The 22,684-nt window shown below is 38.2% G+C and overlaps 1 protein-coding gene across 3 annotated transcripts in view; it reads left to right on the top strand.

The window, feature by feature from the left end:
* ACC (acetyl-CoA carboxylase) overlaps positions 1-22,684 on the top strand; it is a 151,195-nt gene that overhangs the window by 83,932 nt on the left and 44,579 nt on the right. For all 3 annotated transcript variants that reach the window (XM_083120824.1, XM_083120823.1, XM_083120826.1), the window contains 10 exons: positions 653-823; positions 1,634-1,796; positions 2,716-2,878; positions 3,191-3,445; positions 4,526-4,692; positions 6,037-6,248; positions 10,423-10,672; positions 11,543-11,646; positions 13,211-13,350; positions 14,268-14,437. In XM_083120824.1, the coding sequence (XP_082976950.1) occupies positions 653-823; positions 1,634-1,796; positions 2,716-2,878; positions 3,191-3,445; positions 4,526-4,692; positions 6,037-6,248; positions 10,423-10,672; positions 11,543-11,646; positions 13,211-13,350; positions 14,268-14,437 (1,795 nt within the window). The remainder of the gene's footprint in view (positions 1-652; positions 824-1,633; positions 1,797-2,715; positions 2,879-3,190; positions 3,446-4,525; positions 4,693-6,036; positions 6,249-10,422; positions 10,673-11,542; positions 11,647-13,210; positions 13,351-14,267; positions 14,438-22,684) is intronic.

Here is a 22,684-nt window from a genome sequence, read left to right as displayed (position 1 = left end):
GTATATACATACAATAACCAGTTTATGTTTTGGTAATTCCATTACGCATGCTTCGAAATGTTTTTCTAAATTTAGATGCAAAAATCTTTTAAGAACAACATTGATATATAAGAGGCTGGATATTACATTTTTTTACATGAATTCAATGTTTATACTAGTCATAAGAATATTAATGCATTAACAACTGCAAACACAAACTATCTATTAGATGGAACAGATGAATTAGTACTCTATCAATATTGGCGAATATAGTCATAATAACCAACCCAATATTTCTATAAATGCATATTCATTTTGTGGAAATGTGTGCTATTTTGTTATTAATCTATGTGCCTGGTATTGTAGAGTAAATGTCTATCATACCTATGCAGTTCTTTTTTCAAAGGCAAACTAATTACAGTCACCTGGTTACATACACATCAATTAAGGAGGTTAAAAATTAATCATTCATGTTCTTCAAGGAACATTTAAAGTTTTATATCAGTTTGGTAGAATATCTATTATCAGTACCAATACTTCATTAGTATTGGAATAAAATTCAATATTAGTCCATCCCTACCATCTGTAGAAATATCAGCCAATACTAATAGAGCACTGGTTAATCACTAAATATGTTGTGGCAGCTACATCATCAATATATTGTTCTCCACAGGCAGCTGTCCGACTTGCCAAAATGGTTGGGTATGTGAGTGCAGGAACAGTAGAATATCTGTACGACGAGGGCGGAAACTTTTTCTTCTTGGAGCTGAATCCTCGGCTTCAGGTAGAGCACCCTTGTACAGAGATGGTGGCTGATGTAAATTTGCCTGCAGCTCAGTTACAAGTAAGTGTGTGAACTGTAATGCCATGTGTATTGAAGATACAATAAAAATATAGTTGATTTCTTGATTTAATAAGCACTACTTATATGTGGAGTGGGATACGAATTGAAGCAAAAAGTCAAAAAAGCAATTCACAACTTCTATACCAGCATTAGAACTATTACATTCCTTAAAACTAGGGAACGTTTAAAAAAAGTAATTAAACCAGCAATGGACAATTTGCTCAGTAATATTTATGCATATTGCTGTACCAGAGGACTTGACTGCAATGGAGAAGGATGATGCAAATAAAGAGACAAGGAATAGAAGAGAATGGCAGTGGTCTTTGTTAAAGTTGTAATCCCAACATTTGCCTGGAATGACTGAAGAGAACCATGGAAAATCTCAATCATTATAACCTATATGTGCATCTGAAGGGGAATGGGGCAGGGGGCTGTTGCCCTGCTGTGGAAAATGAATGTCAGTCTAAAATGATATATTTCACACGTACAATTTCATTTCAGTATCATTAAAAAGGAGTGATAATTACAAGTAAGACTGGTACAGATTGTTGCCAGAATGCAATGACTTGAAACTGAAAAAAATTGGGAATATGCCGCTGACAGTCCTTCATGAGATTTGAACTTATGAACTCCTGACAACGAGTTCATAACATTAATTATTAACCTAAACTCATTTGATAGGAATTTCTTGTTATTGTTTAATTTCTCATTTAAGACAATAATTTAGAAGAGGGAGCAAGTAAACGGTAAAAATAATTCCTGGTATTGTAGTATTGTTTCCTCACAACCAATTGTTATTTTCTTCTTTAGATCGCTATGGGCCTTCCTCTGCACCAAATAAAAGACATCAGGCTGCTGTATGGTGAGAAGCCATGGGGGGAAACTCCCATTGATTTTGATCGCCCAATGCGCAAGCCCCAGCCATGGGGTCATGTGATAGCAGCAAGAATCACCAGTGAGAATCCTGACGAAGGTGCGTGTGTAGGAAGTAGCAGCTGTGAAGAAGGAATACATGCTTTCTTTTCAACATGTTTATTTATTGAGAAAATTTCAGATGCAACACACAGTGGCCATTTTACACAAGGAATCATCAATAATAGTTAACATCAAAAGTAAAGTAAATAAAAAAATAGGGATCGGCTGATGTCAAACTTTAGCCAATACTGGTAAACTACTAATATAAAATTTACCAGTCTCCCACTGATCCAGTATGAAATTCCAAATGTTTCTTGAAGAACCCCAATGGTTCATTACGTTAGTCTCTCTAATCTGTATATGTAACAAATTACTGCAAAGAAATTGTATATTAGGACATTTATATTATAAAACTAAGACATATAATTTGTGTGTTTGTAAACATAAAAATAATAACAAAATGACAGAACTTTGCACTACACAGGTTGTTAATACATATATCAGGTTGATAAAATTATTGATAATTGTACTGATACCCTGATATGCTTATATTGGCACATACTGATTGAATTGCTGATAAATCAACCCCATCTCGATATAAATTAAGAAAAGTAAATCCAGGATGGCACAATTTAGCATGTTAATATCATATTCTTATGTTTCTTTTTGTCTGTATGACTTACTTTGCAGAATTTTCCTTGCATTTCTTTTTTTTTCATTTTCTTATGAACAACCAAAACACACTCCCTGATTCCCAGTGGAGGCATATTGCACAGTGGTTTGATTCACTGCTATCAGCTCAGTTCTAGTTATTGGCATATTAGAGCACTGCAGAAAGATCTGGAAATTATTTAATAATTACTTGAAAAATCAGTAAATTGATATAGTCAGAATCAGTGGAAACTATAATTCAGTAAAGAAGTTGTTCCGAAGATAAGTGTCTATTGAAAGATATTGATCTAATCATTCTGTTTCAGGTTTCAAGCCAAGTTCTGGAACCGTGCAGGAGTTGAATTTCCGTTCCTCAAAGAATGTGTGGGGTTATTTCAGTGTTGCTGCATCTGGAGGTCTCCACGAGTTTGCGGACTCCCAGTTCGGCCACTGCTTCTCCTGGGGAGAGGACAGAGAGCAGGCCAGAGAGTGAGTGACTTCAGCTTGTTGCATGCTTGAAGGAATCAATTATATCACTTGATGGAGTTTCATTATTTAGAATTCAACTTGATGTGAAGCTAAAATTTTCTTTTCATTGTTTTAAGGGTTGTTATTCAGATAACATGCATCATCTATATGTTTCTGTGCAAATTGATATGGCTTAAGTTTTTTAATCTGGAATGTAACTGTTGTAATGCATGTTTTTTTTTCATTAAAATTTATTCTTAGGAGATAGTTATTAAGGGGAATAAATAGTGAAGTTGTCTGCTGGATTTAATCATATCTTTGTTTCTTTCATAGAAATTTGGTGATTGCTCTGAAGGAACTGTCAATTCGAGGAGACTTCCGGACGACTGTGGAGTATCTCATTACATTGTTGGAGACTGAGTGCTTCCAGCAGAACACAATCGACACCAGTTGGCTAGATATCCTAATTGCTGATAGAGTACAATCGGAGAAACCTGACACCATACTAGGAGTTGTGTGCGGAGCTCTACATGTTGCCGATCAAACCATTCTTAATGCATTCCAAAATTTTCAGTCATCATTGGAAAGGTGATTGTTATCTTAAATGCATATTTTTAATCATTAAATGTTATGTAAAATCTCTAATTTTTATAGCATTTTGTAAGTGTGTACTGAATTCCATTGTATGCATTTTAACAGGGTCTAATCCTCTTTTAATGGTAAATCACTAAGCTTTCGCAAGCATGAAACTAGGCAGGAAAAGGCAATTTCCACTAAGAACTTGGCTTGGAGGCCAATCATGTTCAGTGGCTGACTCACATGTCATCATCATTAGTTTCAGGTTTAAATCCTCGCCTTGTTTCTTTGGGAGCATCCTTTAATCAGTTTTATCTAAACATCATTTAGCCTGAATGTCATGATTAGGCAGAAGTGGCAGAAAAGTAATATAAACTAATTTTAGAAATGAAGAGAGATGTGTGCACCAACATGACTTTGTATGTATGAACACATTTGTTGCAGCTCACTCAGTTGGAGAAAAAGTATAGTATGCCAGAGACCTGGCTTTGATTCCTTGAGCCATTTTTTGCTTAAATGCTATACTAACCTGTGGCGCCACAACCTGTTTGGGCCAGGGCCTACCTACTGATTACTGACCTCACTCCCATCTGCCGAGGTGGAAGATCATCCAACCAGTTATGGGGTAACGTGTGATCAGCACGACGAACCCCCAGTCCTTGTTGTAGGTTTCTATGACCGGTTAAATACTACATATGTGTAGTATATCCCCATGTGTGCCAAGGTAAAACATTATCAACGATTTTGATATATTATTATAATCAGTGTCTGTAGATTATTCATATAGAGTTGCATTAGTGTAAACTTCCTTGAACAAGATTCAATAATTTGCTAGGGATCCCAGGTTCAAATCCCAGCCTGGGCATGGGTGTTCTCTGTTAGTGTCCCTTCATCACATCATCACCCATCCTCATCATCGAGATTAGCCAAGAGTGGCAGAAAATTGATGCTAAATAACAAAAATTCAATCAAATCAAGATTCGATACTTTCATGTAAGTACACTATATGGAATTGACTTTTGTATGAGTTATTACGCAGTCTGCAGTGTGTTATATATGTAGTATTAATTAAATATCTACATTATTTTACAGAGGTCAAGTTCAGGGAGCAAATACTCTGGAAAACATTGTAGATGTGGAGCTCATAAATGATGGTGTGAAGTACAAGGTCCAGGCAACCAAGTCAGGCCCCAACTCTTACTTTCTGGTCATGAACGAGTCATTCAAGGAACTGGAGGTGCATCGGATGGCTGATGGAGGTAATTTTATGCAATGGTTGTCTTTCATGTCAAGATATTCTGTTGAGGGGGCACATCAAGTGTTGAAAATTTTATTTCTTGGCCAATACGGCAAAAATCTTAACACGGTGTTGTAACATATACTACTGATACACAGACATTAAAACATGATCATGTAGAGGCGTGTCCAGGTCGTCCCGTTGATATTATTAAAAACCACTGTTTGTCCTGTTTTATTAAAGTCTTGGAAACCAAATTAAATTTGAGAGATATTTCATGATAAGAAGAATCTTGATGGAATTTTTCAACTAGCATCATGGCAAGTTGGCTCTCCTCCCAAGTGGTATTGCTTTGTGCAGTGGTGGTGGTTGGGCTCCAAAACTAGTGGGGCAAGGTGCCGAAACTTAGGGGTGGGCAAGAGCAGTTTACTTTCTCTTGGTAGATAAGGTTTAGCATAGTGTGTAGGCAAAAAGTGTAGAATGCAACCCCTTATCGCCACTACTGGCTTTGTGTGTGTATTCCGTTATTTGCATAGCACACCAAGGAGCGTGTATGTAGTTTCAATATGGACCTCCAACTAGAATTTAAATTCCTTCATCTTGACACAAATTCAAAAGACAAATCTTGCATTGTGTGTCAGATATGTGGAGAGTTTTATGAACGGTTGGTGAAGAATGAAGTTGTTCTCGAGAAGATGGTTCTTCCGATAAATATGTACTTTTGACACTCTTCAACTTCAGCATGGACCAACATCGAAGGTTTATCCGAAGGGACCAGGAATACAATGTATAAGACATACTGAGATTATAATAATTAATACCTTTTGACAACAAGAGATCATATTTCATTTATTGTTTATTATGTATCATTTATGTGACCCATACTTTAATAAATAATAATATGTTAATAATTTTATAATTAGGCCTAACTAATTTATCGGGAGGAGAGTAAACTGATTTCCTTAGGATGTCCCGTTTTTGGGTCAAAATATTATGGTCACCCTATGATCATAACTCTCCACAGCATACATGAGACACCTCCGGTTACAGGAAGTTATTGTTCATCTACAAACTAATAAAAATATTATCTAAGTTTGAAGGCATTTAAACCAGTATAAATAGTATACAGTAAATACAATTTGTTTCCCTTCTTCCTGTCAAGCAGCCATCAATTGGTATTGGTCAAGTTTGTATCGTATCATTTAAATTTATACCAATCCTTCATCAGTATTAAATTTTTTACTATACTTTTCTTTTTTTTCTTTTTTGATGAATGAAGTGATGAAAGCTCAAATTTATTATCAGTGATTGCATTACATGTTCATGTTTCCAGAATGGTTTATACTTATTTTTCTTCACTTCATAGGTCTCTTGTTGTCCATGGATGGGGCCAGCTATACCACATACATGAAGGAAGAAGTAGATCGCTATAGAATAGTGATAGGAAACCAGACATGCGTGTTTGAGAAGGAAAATGACCCAACTCTCCTGAGAGCACCCTCTGCTGGAAAGCTGCTGAACTACCTTGTAGAAGATGGTGGCCATGTTTTTGCTGGACAGGCATATGCTGAGATTGAGGTAACATATCATCATCATCATCCTTCACAGTTTCCTGCGTCTGGCTGGTTTGGCATAGAAGTCTAGCCTCTCCATTTTTTCGTGGTCTTCCACCACTCCTCTTTCCACGGTGTTCCAATCTTGTCCTCTTCTCCTAACACTCTCTGCTATTTGCTCTTTCCACCGACATCTTGGTCTCCCCCTTGGCCTTATTCCCACTCCTTACACATTTTAAGCTCTTACTGGTAGTCTTTCTGCATCCATCCTCTTCATGTGTCCAAACCATCTCATCTGTGCCTGATCTATCCTGTCCTGAAGCTTCACCACCCCTACTGTCAGTTGGATCTCCTTATTCCTTATTCTATCCCTTCTAGTCTTCCCCAATATACACCTTAAAAATTTCATCTCATTGCCTGCAACTTTCTTTTGTCTCTCTCTCTCTCTCTCTCTCATTGTCCAAATCTCTGCTCCGTACATAATTATTGGCACATAGTATGTGTTATATATTACCGTCTTGCATTTCATAGGTACATCCCTGTTCCATATTAATCTTTGAACACTTTGATATAGTCCACCGCCCATTTGTCCTCTTCTGTTTACCTTCTCATCTATTCTTCCACTTCTCTTAGTTATGCTTCCCAGATATTTGAAGCTCTCCACTACCCTCAATTCTTACGTGTCCATCTTTATTCTTGGTTCATTTCTGGCTCTTTTTTTGTTGTTGTTATTAGTACCTCACTCTTTTCTGCACCGAATTTCATTCCTGCTCTTCTGATTTCCTCATTCCAACTATCAAGCTGTCTCTTTACTGCTTCCCTGTTTCCCCATATTACTAAGTCACCAGCGTACAACAGGGCCTTCATCTCTTTCTCTCCTACCTTCTTCCCCACTTCTTCCTTAGTTGCATCCATTGTAATTATCAATAGCAGAGGGAAAAGAGCACTTCCCTGTGTTAGTCCATTACTTATACTGAACCACTCTGTTCTTCCCACACTGATGTCTTCACACAGCTCTGGTTGGCCTTGTATGTGCTCTACACACTTATCACTTCCTCGACTCCTTTCTATCTTAGAGCCTTCCAAATATTTGTTCTCTCCATGCTATCGTATGCCTTTTCTATATCTAGGAATGCCATAATCAAATCATTTCCATACTCATAGTGCCTTTCCTGTAATTGCCTTATGGTGAATATCAGATCTACTGTTGATCTGCCTCTTCTAAATCCATACTGTTCCTCTCTCATGTTCAGCTCTGTTACTTCCCTTATTCTTTTCTCTAATATTTTCTCATACACCTTTGCTGATTGGCACATTAGTGTTATTTCTCTGTAGCTTTTACATTTCTTTCTGTCTTCCTTCTTGAATATGGGAACTTTGTCCAATCTCTTGGCACTTCTTTCTGTTGCCACACTGTTTTCAACACACTGTACAGTCACTGGCACTTCATCTACTCCATGTGCTCTTTATTCTCTTCAGTGCTTCCTTCACTTCTTCATGTTCATTTCCTTTTTTCATGTTCAGCAATTTCTTGAAATGATTTCTCCACATTCTCCTTATTTCTTCATCCTCTTCTATGTTTCCCCTTTCATCCCTTAGCTTACAGTTGTCTCCTCTTTCTCGTCTCCTTTCTCTCACTAATCCATACAATACTTTCTTGTTCCCATCTACATCTTCTTCTAGCATTTTGGCCCATTCTTCCATCCACTTTCTTCTTTCTTCCTTTACTACTGTTCTTGCCTGTTTCTTCTTTTCCACATACACTTTTCATACATTTTGTGATTTGACTGTAAACCATTTTCTAAATCCATCACTTTTGTTTTTCACTGCCTCTCTAATTCTTTCATTCCACCATGGTGTTTCTTTCTTTTCTTGCTTCTCCTTCCACATACCTTTTTGGCAGCCTCTACTAATTCTGTTTTAAATCTTATCCATTTTGTTTCTACTCCTTTAGGTAACATCTACTGCATAACATAGAATTATAAGAAATTATTTTGAGTTTAATTTGTAGTGAATAATGAGTAATTTCAGTACATAGAATTATAAGAAATTTTTTGAGTTTAATTTGTAGTGAATAATGAGTAATTTCAATACAAAAACCAAGCACATTTTGGGTTTAAAAGTGCTGTATAACATTGCATTTTTATGTTATAATGGTAAATAAAATTCCAAATTTGTTTAAAATGATATGCTTATTACTTGAGCTGAGCCAATACCAATGGTACAGGATTGGCCAATACCAGTGGTATTAGTTAGTAGTTCAAATTTAATCACCAGCACCAACCAATGCTTTATTGGACTTTTGTTTTTGATTTGGTTTATTTTACTTTGCGTTTCTGCCACTTTTTGATAATCACGAAGATGATATTGAGTGATGTGATGAAATTGATGGTGTCACTCACAAAGGACACACTAGCCCAGGCCGAGAGTCGAATCTATGAAGGACCCATGGCATTGTAGCACACTGTGCTACTTTATTAGAATCCAGAAATGTGTCGGGAGTCTGCATACATGTCATGCATACTATACCACCATGAAAGAGTTTTGTTATAAAATATTTTAGATTCATGTGTATAGATATTGGAGTTTTATTAAGTTAATTTATGTTGAAAAGTTTCTAATCTCACTTTCGGTTCAGAATTAATGTGCATTTCAAGATTTTGCACAACTGCCAGGATAATTCAGAACCTAGAAAGTATTATATCAGTATATAGAAACTCCAAATTTCATATTTAAGAGATTGCTTCACATTTTGTACTTATATAAATGACTTACGTGAGTGAGTAGAAATGGTTCAAAACGACGTTTCAGAAGTCTGTACTACTTCCTTCATCAGGTAAATAAAATAAAATACTTTAGGTGCCAAACATGGTACTGCATTGTCAAATCGTAAGTTGAGGATTTAGGTTGAGGATAAAAAAGGTAAAAAACTTACTATGATGGCATAAAAACTCCGATGAAAACCTTCACTGGTTAAAAAAGTAAAACAAAAACCACACAACTAAAACAAATAAAAATCGACGACATATTATAGCCCCCTAGTGACTCCCGTCAGTGTTGGGTAGAACACATGGACTGGGAGTGCTCCTGTGCTTCGTTGAAGGGGAAAATTTCCCCTCTACGATCATTTACGTCACCATTCCAAGGTGAGCTCCCACTCTTCTTCGACTGCCCTCACAACCTCGGGAGTGACATGGAAACCCATTTTAGTGTCTGTATTGACCGCATTATCCCACCTTCCACCCTTCCTCCAGATTACCATCATCTCTGTTAAGCTTATTCTTTTTTCCGGTGCCTGACCCTGTGGCCGAGTGGTTAGCACATCGCACTGTGATGCCAAGGGTCCTGGGTTCGAATCCCGGTCGGGCTTGGTTGTTTGTGAATGTCCATTCATCAATTTCATCGTTTCATCACTCATCCCCATCTTCGCAAATTAGCCAAGAGGCACAAAACGCGAAGTAAAATAAACTAAATCAATCAATCAATCCTTTTTCCGGTGGACGAGGGAGTGCTTCTCGAGCTCCTAAACTCTAGACTCGCTTAAACCGATGTTCTAAATAATAAACTTCAACTTTCCGATCGTTCGTTCTTCCTTCTTAACTAACGACAACTAAGGAGTTCTCTCGCAATAACTGAACACAACTAAGACTGAGTACTTTCGCAACTACTGACTTGGATGTAAAACAGGAAACAACTAAGAAAGAGATTTTCTCTCACAACCTATTTAAATGAAATTCGAAATATCGGCTGTTAAGACATTTGACTCGATCGTGTCCTTTGGCAACAGTAATTCTGAAGAAAAACGCTGATTTCCTGATTTTCATATTGAGCTAGCCTAATGCAATGTCAGCGGAGTTTTTCCACCCCCGCCGAAGGTCGCTGGCGTGATTAGCTTTTAAGAAGCTCTTTTCCAATGCTTCAACGTGACCCTTTTTTATTTATAACATGATTAGCTTATTTATTTATGCTGCCTGGGTCCTAGGTTCGACTCACGCCTACAGCATGATACGATATTGGGTTTCTATCGAAAAGGAAATATGCATATTCCTGACAACTTTACCATTATTGACCAGTTCTATGGTTCTACGGCATGTGTATGTCTTATAATTTAAATATCTTTATCATAACAGTACCAATATAAATTTTGTGATTATTCTCTGCCAAGCAACAATGCTCCTATGCATAATTTCTTCCTGTAGGTGATGAAAATGGTGATGACCCTGACAGTCAGTGAGACTGGCTGTTTGCTCTACGTGAAACGGCCGGGAGCAGTGCTGGACGCAGGGACTCTCATCGGCCGGCTAGAATTGGACGATTCCTCCAGGGTTACCCGGGCTCAGGAGTGCACACGGAAGTTCCCAGAGTCAGACCTCACTGTACAGGTGGTTGGAGAAAAGTTAAATTATATTCACAACAACTTGAAACAGATGCTGGAAAATGTTCTTGCAGGTGAGTGACATTTATTTATTTATTTTTGCAGTAGAATTTCCCTACATTGATACACACACAAAAAAATATGATGTGGCAGTAAAATGTACATTAATATATTACTTGATCAAGCAATTCTATACAATTTTGACTTGTGTATGTTGCTATTGGCCTTGACTACACCTGAGATTGTACAAGGGCAAATCGAAAAGTCTTTGACCGTATTTTTTTTCAGCCGAAATATTAGTGTGAATGAGAAATCGAGATATACATTCAATGATTTCATGCCACGATGAAACACCATCAACGCTGACAGCTATTGTGGCACACACTCAGGTCTGCGAGCTGCCGTCAGGAAAAAGCACCAAGGGATTCTCGATGTGGACAATGTGGTTATCCTCCACGATAGTTCCAGGCCTCATGTGACAAACAGGACCATCATCGGACTTCAGTCATTCGAATGGGAGCTTCTGAAGCATGCATCATATAGTCCAGACCTCGCCCACAGTGATTTCCACGTGTTCGGTCCACTGAAGAAGTTCCTTGCAGGACAGAAGTTCATTTGCAAAGACAAAGCGAAGACCGCTGTTCGGCAGTGGTTCCATGATCAACCGGCCGAATTCTACAACAGCGGCATCTCCAAACTAGTGGTGTGATGGGACAAATGTCTGAACCACTGTGGTGACTATGTGGAAAAATAGAGCAAGGTACATAGAACAATTCCTATATTTTGATTTCTCTGCATGTTTATTATTTTGGGCTGAAAAATTGGTGCAAGGACTTTTCGATTTGCCCTCGTACACTTCAGTACATACTGGAACAAGACATTTCACATTTCTAATATTACTAAGTAAATACAATTTTTATTGTGTTTTTGTTTTCTTCTTCCAGGTTATTGTTTACCTGACCCATATCACTTACCCAGATTGCGAGAAGTAATTGAAAAGTTCATGGCTACACTCAGGGACCCCAACCTTCCACTTCTGGAGATACAGGTCAGAATACATCATATCTATTTATTTCTGATACATTAAACCCTTTCTGATGGTATGTCAAAGGGAAATGTAAACAGAAAATATTTGTCTATATGTATTTATCAGTACTTCAGGCAAAACAAACTAATATTGGCCCTCTCTTCATATACCAAAATTATCAGTTGCCAGCTTTATGCAGAAGTTGTGCTACACACAACAGTTATGACTGAGATGTTACCAAACACGTGTTCATTATTTAAAATGGGAAGCAGGCTGAAAAATACATCAGGTGCAAATTAGCAGTTAATTGAACTGTCCTTGCCCTAATGATAGAAGCACATCAACAAAATCAATTTCTGAAGATAATCAACTGATAGCCCATACTTTCATAAACAGATTATTTATTTATTTATTTATTTATTTCGTCTTCTTTTACATGGCGAAGTTAAGGCTGTGGAGCCTTTTCTTCCACTTGACCATGTTTACAAAAAAATTGAATATGAAATAATTAAAATTTTGAAAAAAAAGGAAGAAAAAAAATATATAAAAAATTACAGAGAAATAAAAAATACAAAGAGAAATTACATATAAGAAAGGTAATCTAACCTATAGATACGGACACTCACACACACACATACATATCTTTGCCCTTACACACGTACAAGCAAATACATAACACTACACTTACTTAAGCACAGTCCAATATTACACATACTTAAAACACAGTCCAATGCGGTATACTTTGACGATAATTCATCTTAACTATTACTCTAATTCATTTTAGTGCCTTACGTCCTTCTATCATTATGATTTCCATTCCATCAGTTCAGAAATATGTCAAAAGTTTATCTCTCTTGCACAACTGCATCTTTTATATGATGCCAGCAGTTCTCTCTAGGATTCAAGTTCAGGTTATTTGGATGACATTTACATTTTTAAGGGGTGGTGCAATTTCTTCGAATACTAGTGTATGCAATGAAAGAGAATTATCATTGATGTGATACCCTTTTGAACCAGTACCAATGCTAATTAGTCTTTCTGATTCCCAACATTATAATACAAGTATTTGAGAATATTTATACATTTTAATATGTAGGTATTACATTGGAACTGTACCATATCAATGTGCCAATTTTTTTAAATATTCATAATTTTATGTATGAAATATCAGAATATTAAAATGGCTGTCATTTATTCCCAGAATCCATTTGACCATGTGATTCTAAAATATTAAGATTCTGTGAATGTTTCACATGGCATTTTGCAGATCCTGCAAGATATCTAAACTTCAGATAAGTATTGACTGATAATAATGCATCACTATCAACTCGGTCCTAAATACGATGCATGTGTATATTAGTTGCTGCCTAATTTTAGAAGTCATAAAAAATAGTGCCATTAAATAACTGTTAATTGAAACCAATTGCTTGCTTGTGATTCATGTATAACTTTGAGATCAGTTTGCCTATTAAGGTCTCTCACATATATTTCAAAACCCTCAGATCAAAATACATGTTTCATTTTTTCATTGTCAGTACTTTTTGAATTAATTGAAACCTTTTATTTCTTTTTTTTTTTTTCACAGGAAGTGATTGCATCTATATCAGGTCGTATTCCCACATCGGTAGAGAAGAAGATTAGAAAGTTAATGTCATTGTATGCCAGCAACATTACATCTGTTTTAGCCCAGTTCCCCAGCCAACAGATAGCAAGTGTTATTGACAGGTATGATGTAACATTTTACTTATTATATTATGCAGGTATAAATTAGTGTTCCTAAAGAGGTAACAGCTGATATAAAGGAAGCAAAACATATGAAGTAGTGATGTGGACCCCTCGATTACAAGGGACAGTCTGACTATTTGGAAACCTCGGGAAGACAAAGTAAATGGAAACGTACACCATATACAGAAGGAGTTATATTTAGCAGCAGTGCAATAGTAGTCGCTTCTGTGGCTGAGTATGTTGAGTGCTGCACTCGCAATCTCACCACCAATGGTTCCAGGTTTGAGTCGTGATCTCATCCCTCATTCTCATCATTTAGGTTAGCAGAAGGTAGCAGCAAAGCAATGCTTAATACAAAAAATACAAAACAAAGTGATGAAAGTAAAGTGGTTTTGGATTATGAAATATCACATAGCTTTAGTGTAGTAAACCAACATTTTCTTGAATGTTTACTTAACTGTTTCATAATAGGAAAATTATTAAAAAAGAGTACTTACCAGTGAGCTTTGTTTCCAATACGATATTTCGGCCCTGTTTCTTAGGCTTCGTTCAGGCTTTCCAAGAAGTTTCAAACATTAAAAAACTTGTGTCTGTAAACAAAAACAGAGTACTTACCTCATCCTTTTAAGCATTTTACGTTTTGACCAAAGTCATGAGTTTTTTAATGTTCTAAATTTCTTCAACAGGACCAAATTATGTAGTAAACCAATTTATGAATAAGATGGAACAAATGCAACATGCTAACATTGCAATATGTTGAACCTCATTTGCTTACCTCTTTTCTTTCTGCTTCTGGTTTTCTCTTGCATTTCCATTACACGTTGGAACGCTACTAATTGTAAAATGTTTTCTAGAATGGGAATCTGTTCTTATGTGTCCTAATTTGGTTATAATTTAATTGGATATTTTATTTTTAGCCATGCAGCCACTCTTCAGAAGCGAGCGGACCGTGATGTGTTTTTCATGACGACACAGGGCATCGTGCAGCTGGTGCAGAGGTATCGGAATGGAATAAGAGGTCGCATGAAGTCTGCTGTCCATGAGCTTCTGAAACAGTATCTTGTGGTTGAAAGTCAATTCCAGCAAGGTAATACCTCTTGTATTGATGTTGGTACAGAGGAATTCGAAAGAAACGCCTCCCTTACGGTTATGCAACCCGGTATTTTATATCGTCTAGTTTCGCCTGGTAGAGTAGTTCCCGAGAGGAGCAGTGTTTCCAAACGTATAACCGTAGTGTTTTCAACCCCGTATTGGTTGGTTGGCTGTTGATTTGGTGTTTTTAAGTCCACAATGAACAGTATGACTAATCGGGACTGGACCTACAGTTTAAAGTGGGATCCGAACCACTTTGTGCCTCCACCGGGACCCCTTGATTACAAGGCGACGACGCTACCACTACGCCATCCAAGCCTGTATTGCTTCGTAGAAGACGAAACCTTCACGTAACTTCTTCATTCGTGATTTACATTTGGTTTACAGACTCACATTACAGGACACTCTTTTACTGTATTGCATGTTTTCTGGATCATTTATTTTTCCTTCTGTGGAGAAAATTCTGTTATTATTTTACATCTTATTTTTCGCAGCTTCTCTACCATTTATTGGCTAATCGCAACAATGAGGATGAATGATGACTCGATGGAATTGATAAAAGGACAGTCATAAAGGAACCATGGGGAGCTAGATTCATATTTTTATTATTACTAATATCTTTCTCTTTTTTTACTTTACTTTTGGCTAGTCGCAACGATGAGGATTAGTGTATGATAAAATTCATGAAGGAACACTCATAAACAATCATACCCAGGCCGGGACTCGAACCCGGGAATTTCGGCAGCGAGATCAAAAGCCGACGGCTTACCACGCTCGGGCACAGCGGCGGCCAATTATTATTAGTGATATTGTCTCAAGTAGTGTATTTTTCCACCATATTCTTTCACACAATCATGAAACGGATGAAAATTAAAATGTTAAAATACCTGCCTACGTTGTTTTTTTTAGCTTGCAATATAAAGCCCTACTGCACGAAGCTAAATTGTGGGAATACGAAACAGAACCAAGTTAACATATCTTGGCCGTGGAAAGTGTTAATAGAAAATCTAGAAAAGAGCCATTTAACAGTTGCCTGATTGCTTTTCCATTTGTTGTATGGGAAGAATTGTCTGAAATGTGTGTGTAGTGGCAGGCAAAAGAGAATACAAAGATCGAATAGAGAGGCAACACTGTCATTGTTCTGCACTGCACAGACCACGCGTCTCGTCGAGTGGGCGGGGCACTGTGGGTGCGAGCGAGCTGCTGTTGCTTCTGCAAAAAGAACACTCACAAACAACTGAATGACGCTCCGCTTAAAATCTAGTCAATCGAGAAAGGATTTGTTGAGGAAGTGAATTGAAATATAAACGCCAGAATTTGGTCTAAGCCTATAATGGTTACTAGCAATAAGAGCTGATCAATTTTTACATGTGGAATTCCGTAATGAACGAGGCAACAGGCCGCACTCCACACCTTTAGTCTGGTAACACTATTAAATCATCTCATTATATGCGTCCGGTTATGCTGATAGTCATGTTTAATATATTACCTTCAAACATAAACAATATCATGGACTCACTCAGAGGCAGAATTCAATTTTACGCTTCACTTTCCTGAAGATATTGTATCAATATAATCATTCCGCTCTATTTTCGTATTCTCAATTGAACTCGCACTATTTTCCCCCCTCCCTTCTCCCACCTTAAACATTTTTGGGTGAGAGGCTACAAACTATACTAAAACTGAATTACAGACAATACTTTACGACTCAAAGTGACGTGACCTAGAACGTAGTGAAAAATCACTGGTGCAAAATTCAACGTAATGATGATAAAATGAAGGTAGGAAAATGGATGTGCTAGAAAGTTTTACATACATACACACAGTTAGCTCCGTGTAGGAGATAGTTCTTCACATTTTTCTCACCTTAGCTTCCTTGAATTCACGAAACTGTAACGCCATGAACGAGTTAACCCCCTATAATCACGGAGTCCCAGGTTCGATTCCTAGTGGAGACACAACTGCCTAGTGGTTCGGATCCCACTTTCAACTGTAGGTCCCACTTCGGGTAGCCTTTTTGAGCATGAAATGGAATTAAAACAAAATTGGAACACGGTAACCCATCACAACACACGCGCAGAGAGCGTTGAACTTAATGACTGACAACTACATCGAACTTTCAGCGAAGCTGGAATAAGGTCTATTTGCCATGACAAATAGTGTGAATTTTCAGTCTCGTGGTGCTTTCTATACGAAGTGCAAGCAAGTTATCTAAAAAAAATTCAAATGTGAGGGTGAGTCGAGCTATGTTTCATTCAATAAGACTCTTCACTTCAAACATATTTTGCTCTATAGCTGTCGATTTGGAATGGGCATCTAAGACTGGTTGCTTAGCGGACCGGATTTGGAAAAAATCACGGACTGTCATTGTTCCAATCACACTACAGACATAGCAAAAATTGATCGCCTGAAGATGAGAGAAGAGGTGATCTCTTGATATGTCTCGAAATATATAGATAGAATATATAGTCAATCAAAAAGAAAAACAATGGATAATGTCCAATTAAGTATAGAAACGCTGTTAGAACCGGTGTTAATTCACAGAGCAGAAGGGTTATTTTGACAAAATTCTGTTTCCCGGCTGGCTGCTTCGGAGAAGAGGGCTTTGTGAAGTTGCCGCTTCTTGCCCAAGCGGTAGACCTAATTCGTTGTTTGGCCACGAGTTCCTTCGTAGGTAAACGCGGCAACAGAGGATCACTGCCATAAAGGTGGTTCCCGCGCCGGCTGAAAGAGCGACGGAAAATTAAAGTACCATTGTCACTAACTTCAGACAGACATCTAATCATTTCCTTAGGTTTCGAAGCTGATCCGAAGGGACAACAAATACCAAAAAAACGTCATGAATTAAATGATCGATTGGTCCGTCCTTCTGTTGATGGATGGCAATCCATATTAACAATAATAATCGTAAGCTTATCATTAAAGAGTCAACAATCAAAGCTAATACGCATCTATTGATCAGAAATTACTAGAGGGTTAAAGTTGTTTTTGTACCTCTTGTTATTTTAAGTCGCTCTTCTGCCACTTTCGGCTAATGAGGATGAGTGACGATTAGATTAAATTGACACCATGATACCAATACTGAAGCCGTGACTCGAACCCGGAAATTTCGTGGTATCGGAAGTGGACTATTTAACGCGCTTGGCCACCAAAGAGAACCTTCTCTGCGGCCAAGCGCAGTTAGTGATGGACTAACGATCCAGACACCGAATGTTCCGGGTTCGAGTCCCTTCACAATCTAAGACATAACACTTTATCAAAACTTTATTCACCTCTCCTCCACCTCAAATTTAATACTCAATCTTCCCAACCAAATTTCCAAGCCAATTTTAGACTTCCTGTTGATATTGCTCCCTCCAAAAAAGCAATCTAAGACGTAATAGTAATACTCAAGAGTTGGGATTCCCTGCCCCCAAAATAATTATCAATCCAGCTACCTGAAAATCCCACTAACTTTCTTAATCGCCCACCATAATGTCCCTATCAATGTAAGGCCTAATATGTAAGAGTTGGATATCGCCCCCCCCCCCCTACCAATATTACTTATTACCCGTAACAATTCCCCTGACAATCTACAAATTACTATTTGTATAACAGCAATGGCTAATTGATAACGTAATTAAACTTGTTCCCTGTTTACTCAGTCAAATTTCCATCACAGTCTGTGCCATAATGCCCCTCCCCCTGGGCACCACTGATTTAGAACTGTGACAACGTGATAGGTGTAATGTAACTAATAGTTAAGTGTTAGGGATGGGTGCATGTGTGCTGCGCATTTGAATTTTATGTGAATCATATCTGTCAATAATGTGAATATTAATATTATAGAATATAATATAATGGTGCAGGTGTGTGAAAAAGTAACCATGAGCACCAAGGTATCAATAAAAAAGAATTGGAAACATAAGTTGCATATGGAGATGTGTGTAATTAGTTTTGTTCTGGGATGTAGCAAAGAACATCGGTTAAACCGTGCGGGGTTTCAATACTGTGTCCACCCGCCGTTGGATTCAAGCACTGCATCTAGTCGACGAGGCAAGGATTCCACGAGCAGATGTTTGGTCTTCTCCTTAAACTCTCCCAAACATCAAACACGTGAAAATGTTTTCGATTGGGAGACTTCGCTGGCCAATCTACTCTTGAAATTCCTGGGTGCTGATTAAACCAGGTGGTGTTCGCTTTCGATGTATGGACGCTCCTGTTGTCTTGATCGAAAGTCACGTGCGAAATCTCATCTTCAAGGTGTCTCTCTCGCACGCTGGGAAGCGTGTGGTTTTCCAGCACTGCGATGTATTCCTGCGAATTCATTCTCGAGGACACTTCCACCAATCCACCTACTCCAGACGAACTGATCCATCCCCACACCGCCACGGATATCCTGCCACTCCTAGAATGGGTAGAAATGTTCTCGGGGCCGTAGCGAGTTTTGTTGCGCCTCCAAACATAAACCTGACCATTTTCGTCAGACGAAAATACTTTTTTGTCGCTCAAAATTACGTTCTGCCAAAATTCTTGATGAGCTGGTAAATATTGTAAAGAAAACTGATCCGTGCTTCGTGATGGAAATGCGTCATTGCTTCATTCTTTGCCGCTCGACGGTGCCGAACTGTTGCAGCATGGCACTCCAGTTTCAACTCTTGGCGAATCTTCGTTGTAGCCATGAAGGGATTGCCCTCGCTCATCTCAATGATGCCTGCATCTTCTTCCCTGGTTGCCTTCCACGGCCGGCCTTTGTTGGGTCTTCACTTCATTCCTTGGTCACCTTCTTCCTCGTAACACCGAATCCAACGCCTGACGCATGAATCGTCCACACCAAGGTTCGTAGCATGTAGTGCAGCAGATCCGCCGCACAAGAACATGCTGACTATCTTCTCTCTTGTAAATTCCGAAAGTAAGGCATGATGAAATGATATCGTAAAGGAACATTCGGACCGAAGGGACATGCTGCACGTGGCACATGCCTCTTGAAAACACCTTATCATTGGTGCATGTAGAGTTTCACGCCCATTCCGGTGCAGAAAGTTTCATTTTATAGGTTCCGTTGCAAGTGGCATGCTCAAGGCATAGATACGAGTAAAACTGCTGCAGGATCTCAAACGAAGCACCCACCGGGGCTCGAATTAAAGCCAAAGCGTGGTGGCAAAAGGCAACGTGAAGTTACTGCATCTATTAAATTAAGCAGGTGCATGCAGATTTAAAAATATTGATAAGATAATTGAATTGAATTGAATTGAATTGTTGTTTTTTTAAGTGCACTTTATGCACAGAAAGGCTAATTGGGACTGGACCTACAGTTTATAGTGGGTTCCGAACCACTATGTTCCTCCACCGGGTATCGAACCCGGGACCCCTTGATTAAAGGTGACGACTCTACGATTGCGCCATAGGGGAGGCCCTAGTCCTCTTACGGAGATAATTCGTTCGGAGCAATAGAAATGCCCTATCAAAACAATTGGGGAATATTATTTTCAATGTGGATATTCTTCGGAAAATATGTTTCTAACAACAGTTTACCTAAATAGTGGGGACTTGGGGTGAGAGAGAGGGACGGAGTTGGAAGAGAGAGAGAGAGAGAGAGAGAGAGAGAGGAAAAGCACACAATTTTCTGTTCAGTGCGAACCTTTGGGATTGCTTTTTCCTAGCGCACCAAAACCACAATACGTATAACCCAAATACAACCCAAACCTTCAATGGCAAAATTGTGAGTCAATCACTCAACTGGAATAAAAAGTACGGATTTAAATCTAGGCCAGAAGATAGATATTGCGCTACCATGTGCCAAAGAAATCCACTTTGCCCGCGAGAATTGTCATGCCTGAGTGATATGTAGTTTACGTTAGTTGTGAGAGTTGCTTCAATTCCATTGCCTGCCAAGAATAATGATAGCGCTGAAAGCATAAAATACAGAAATGTGCATGTTTGGCGAGCTATGAGAAAAGCAGATCCTTGTGTTTTCTTTTCAAAATTTACTAATTTTATGTCAATTTTTACATATAGCCAATGGCGACAGAGGATGAATGATGCTTCAGGGAAATTGATGAAGATTGAAGAAACAACGAAAAAGAAAAACTCATTATCAGAGGCTAGGACCCAAGAACCCTGGCTACGCAGCATGTTATGATATTTAAATATATCACGGATTGCTGCTAAATCCATTCCTAGATATTTGTAATGAATGAACCCCCGCCCCCGCTACGAGAAAAAGAAAGACTATAGGATGTGAAACATTCACAATGTAATTGCATTGCTTTTCATTGCTCTTGGCTGTATTCCAAATGTAGTAAGAGATCAGCGATAAGTTAGATTTTTTTTTGTGGCAAGGTATAAGTGTATTTGAGCGCAAGGGCTACCTATTGCATCATTTATAAAGAGTTAACTTCGTCGTTACACTAGCACCAGGCACAAATGCATCAATTTCTATTTCGGTTATTTTACATCACTCTTCTGCCTCTTGAGTTAATCGCGATAATACGGATGAATTATCAATTTATAAAATTGTGACGGGACAAACTCAGTGATACATTCATGCCTGACCAGAGTTCGAATCTGGAACATATGACCTCGCTTCGCTAGAAAGGCTGGCAGAAATGTATCGGAAAAATGTAGGAGCACCAAGAACCGGTTTCACCCAGCACAGACAATGAAATCATTTACAGCGACTCGCTGTGGCAGTGTTGCTCGTCACCCCCTCCCCCTCACTCGCAGATAGCATAGCCTTCTCAGCACGCACCTGCTGATGGAAGAGTGGAACCACAAGCAAAACAACCTGCGCAGACCCACGACTCCTGTGCACCGTACTCCCGCGAGGAGGGGCGGGGGAGAGTGGACCCTGCTTCCTTATGGCCCGAACTGAAGGGAAGAAGGGAGATCTGCGCGGGTACTTTTCGTCCCAAGGATTTTTTTCGTTTTGGTCGATCTATACTTTTCGTTTCAGGCATATTCCGACTGGAAGGTTTCTGGCACCCCTCCGCCCCCTCCCCTTCCCACCATGGTTAATAAATGAGACCCTTGCACTTTCAAAACCCTTATCGCAAGACAAAGCTGGCATCAATTTTACACCACCATACAATAAGATTTACACGGGAAACATTTCCCAACATTTTTTCTTGATTCGGACTAAGGGCAAATTAAAAATAGTCAAAGAATTAAATTACTAAAAATATGGAAAAGCGCGATACCAAAATCTGTAATGAGTGCGAAGGGAAAATCGAGAAAAGGAAAAAAAAATAAGTATAAAAGTATTCGAATAACTAGATTAAGAGAGAAAGTTATCACTGCTCGAAAAATGCAAATGAAAAAAAAAAACGGGAATACGAATTGAAATATACGACAATCGGAAGTAGGCTGAAGGAAGCAAATTTTAATAAACGTGGAAAGAAAACATAATGAAAGGAGCGCTGGTTCGATTCGCGACGGAAGCGCGATGTCGCCAAAATTTTAAAAACAAAAAGAATAACTCTGAAGGAAAAATGCCGAAAGCGTTATTGCAAAATGAAAAAAAAAATCTTCACATATTCGTTCGGAAGTGGTAAAAGAATAATAAAAAACTCAAGCATAAATGTTAATAACACTTGTTATTATTACCAGAGACATTCTCAAAATAAACTTCTTGTCCGTTAAAATCAAATCAAGAGAAAAGCAAGATCTCCACCCGGTCGCGTGAATCTGTGGCTAGATTCAAGAGTTGGAAACACTACGCTTCTCGCGAGCTGATATTCCTGGCGAAACTAGATGATATAAAATTCCGGGTTGCATAACCGTAAGGGGGGGCGTTTCATTCGATTTTGAGTGTACAACTCCAGTGTTTAAACTAGTTTCAATACTCAATTTCGTATCTTCAAAAGTACAATGGCCAGATTAGAAAGGGTTTATAAAATAATGCTTCATTAAAGTTAATGTTATAAGTTTAATACACTTTAAAAAATTTCATTGATTTTATGATCATTAATATAATAATGAGATGACAGAAGTGTGCTCTTGACTAGAGGCTATTTATAGAAATATCAGATCGGTAAAATTATCAGCATATGTATCAGAACAGTGATGCATATAAATCAGCCAATACAAATAGCGCTGAATACAGTACATTCCTAATATGTAATAACAGTACAGGGTGGTTGTTGTATTGTGTTACTGAAAGGAAGATTATAAGATGTGTACTTTTGAAGGCTTGTATGTGTTATTCTCTTCATGTATGTGAATATATGCTTATCTCCCAGTGTAGAATCTCGGGTGATATTTA

Source organism: Lepisma saccharinum, chromosome 4 (assembly GCF_977018435.1).
Source record: "Lepisma saccharinum chromosome 4, izLepSacc3.1, whole genome shotgun sequence".
Classification (NCBI taxonomy): domain Eukaryota; kingdom Metazoa; phylum Arthropoda; class Insecta; order Zygentoma; family Lepismatidae; genus Lepisma; species Lepisma saccharinum.
This window is presented reverse-complemented; position numbering and strand designations above follow the sequence as displayed.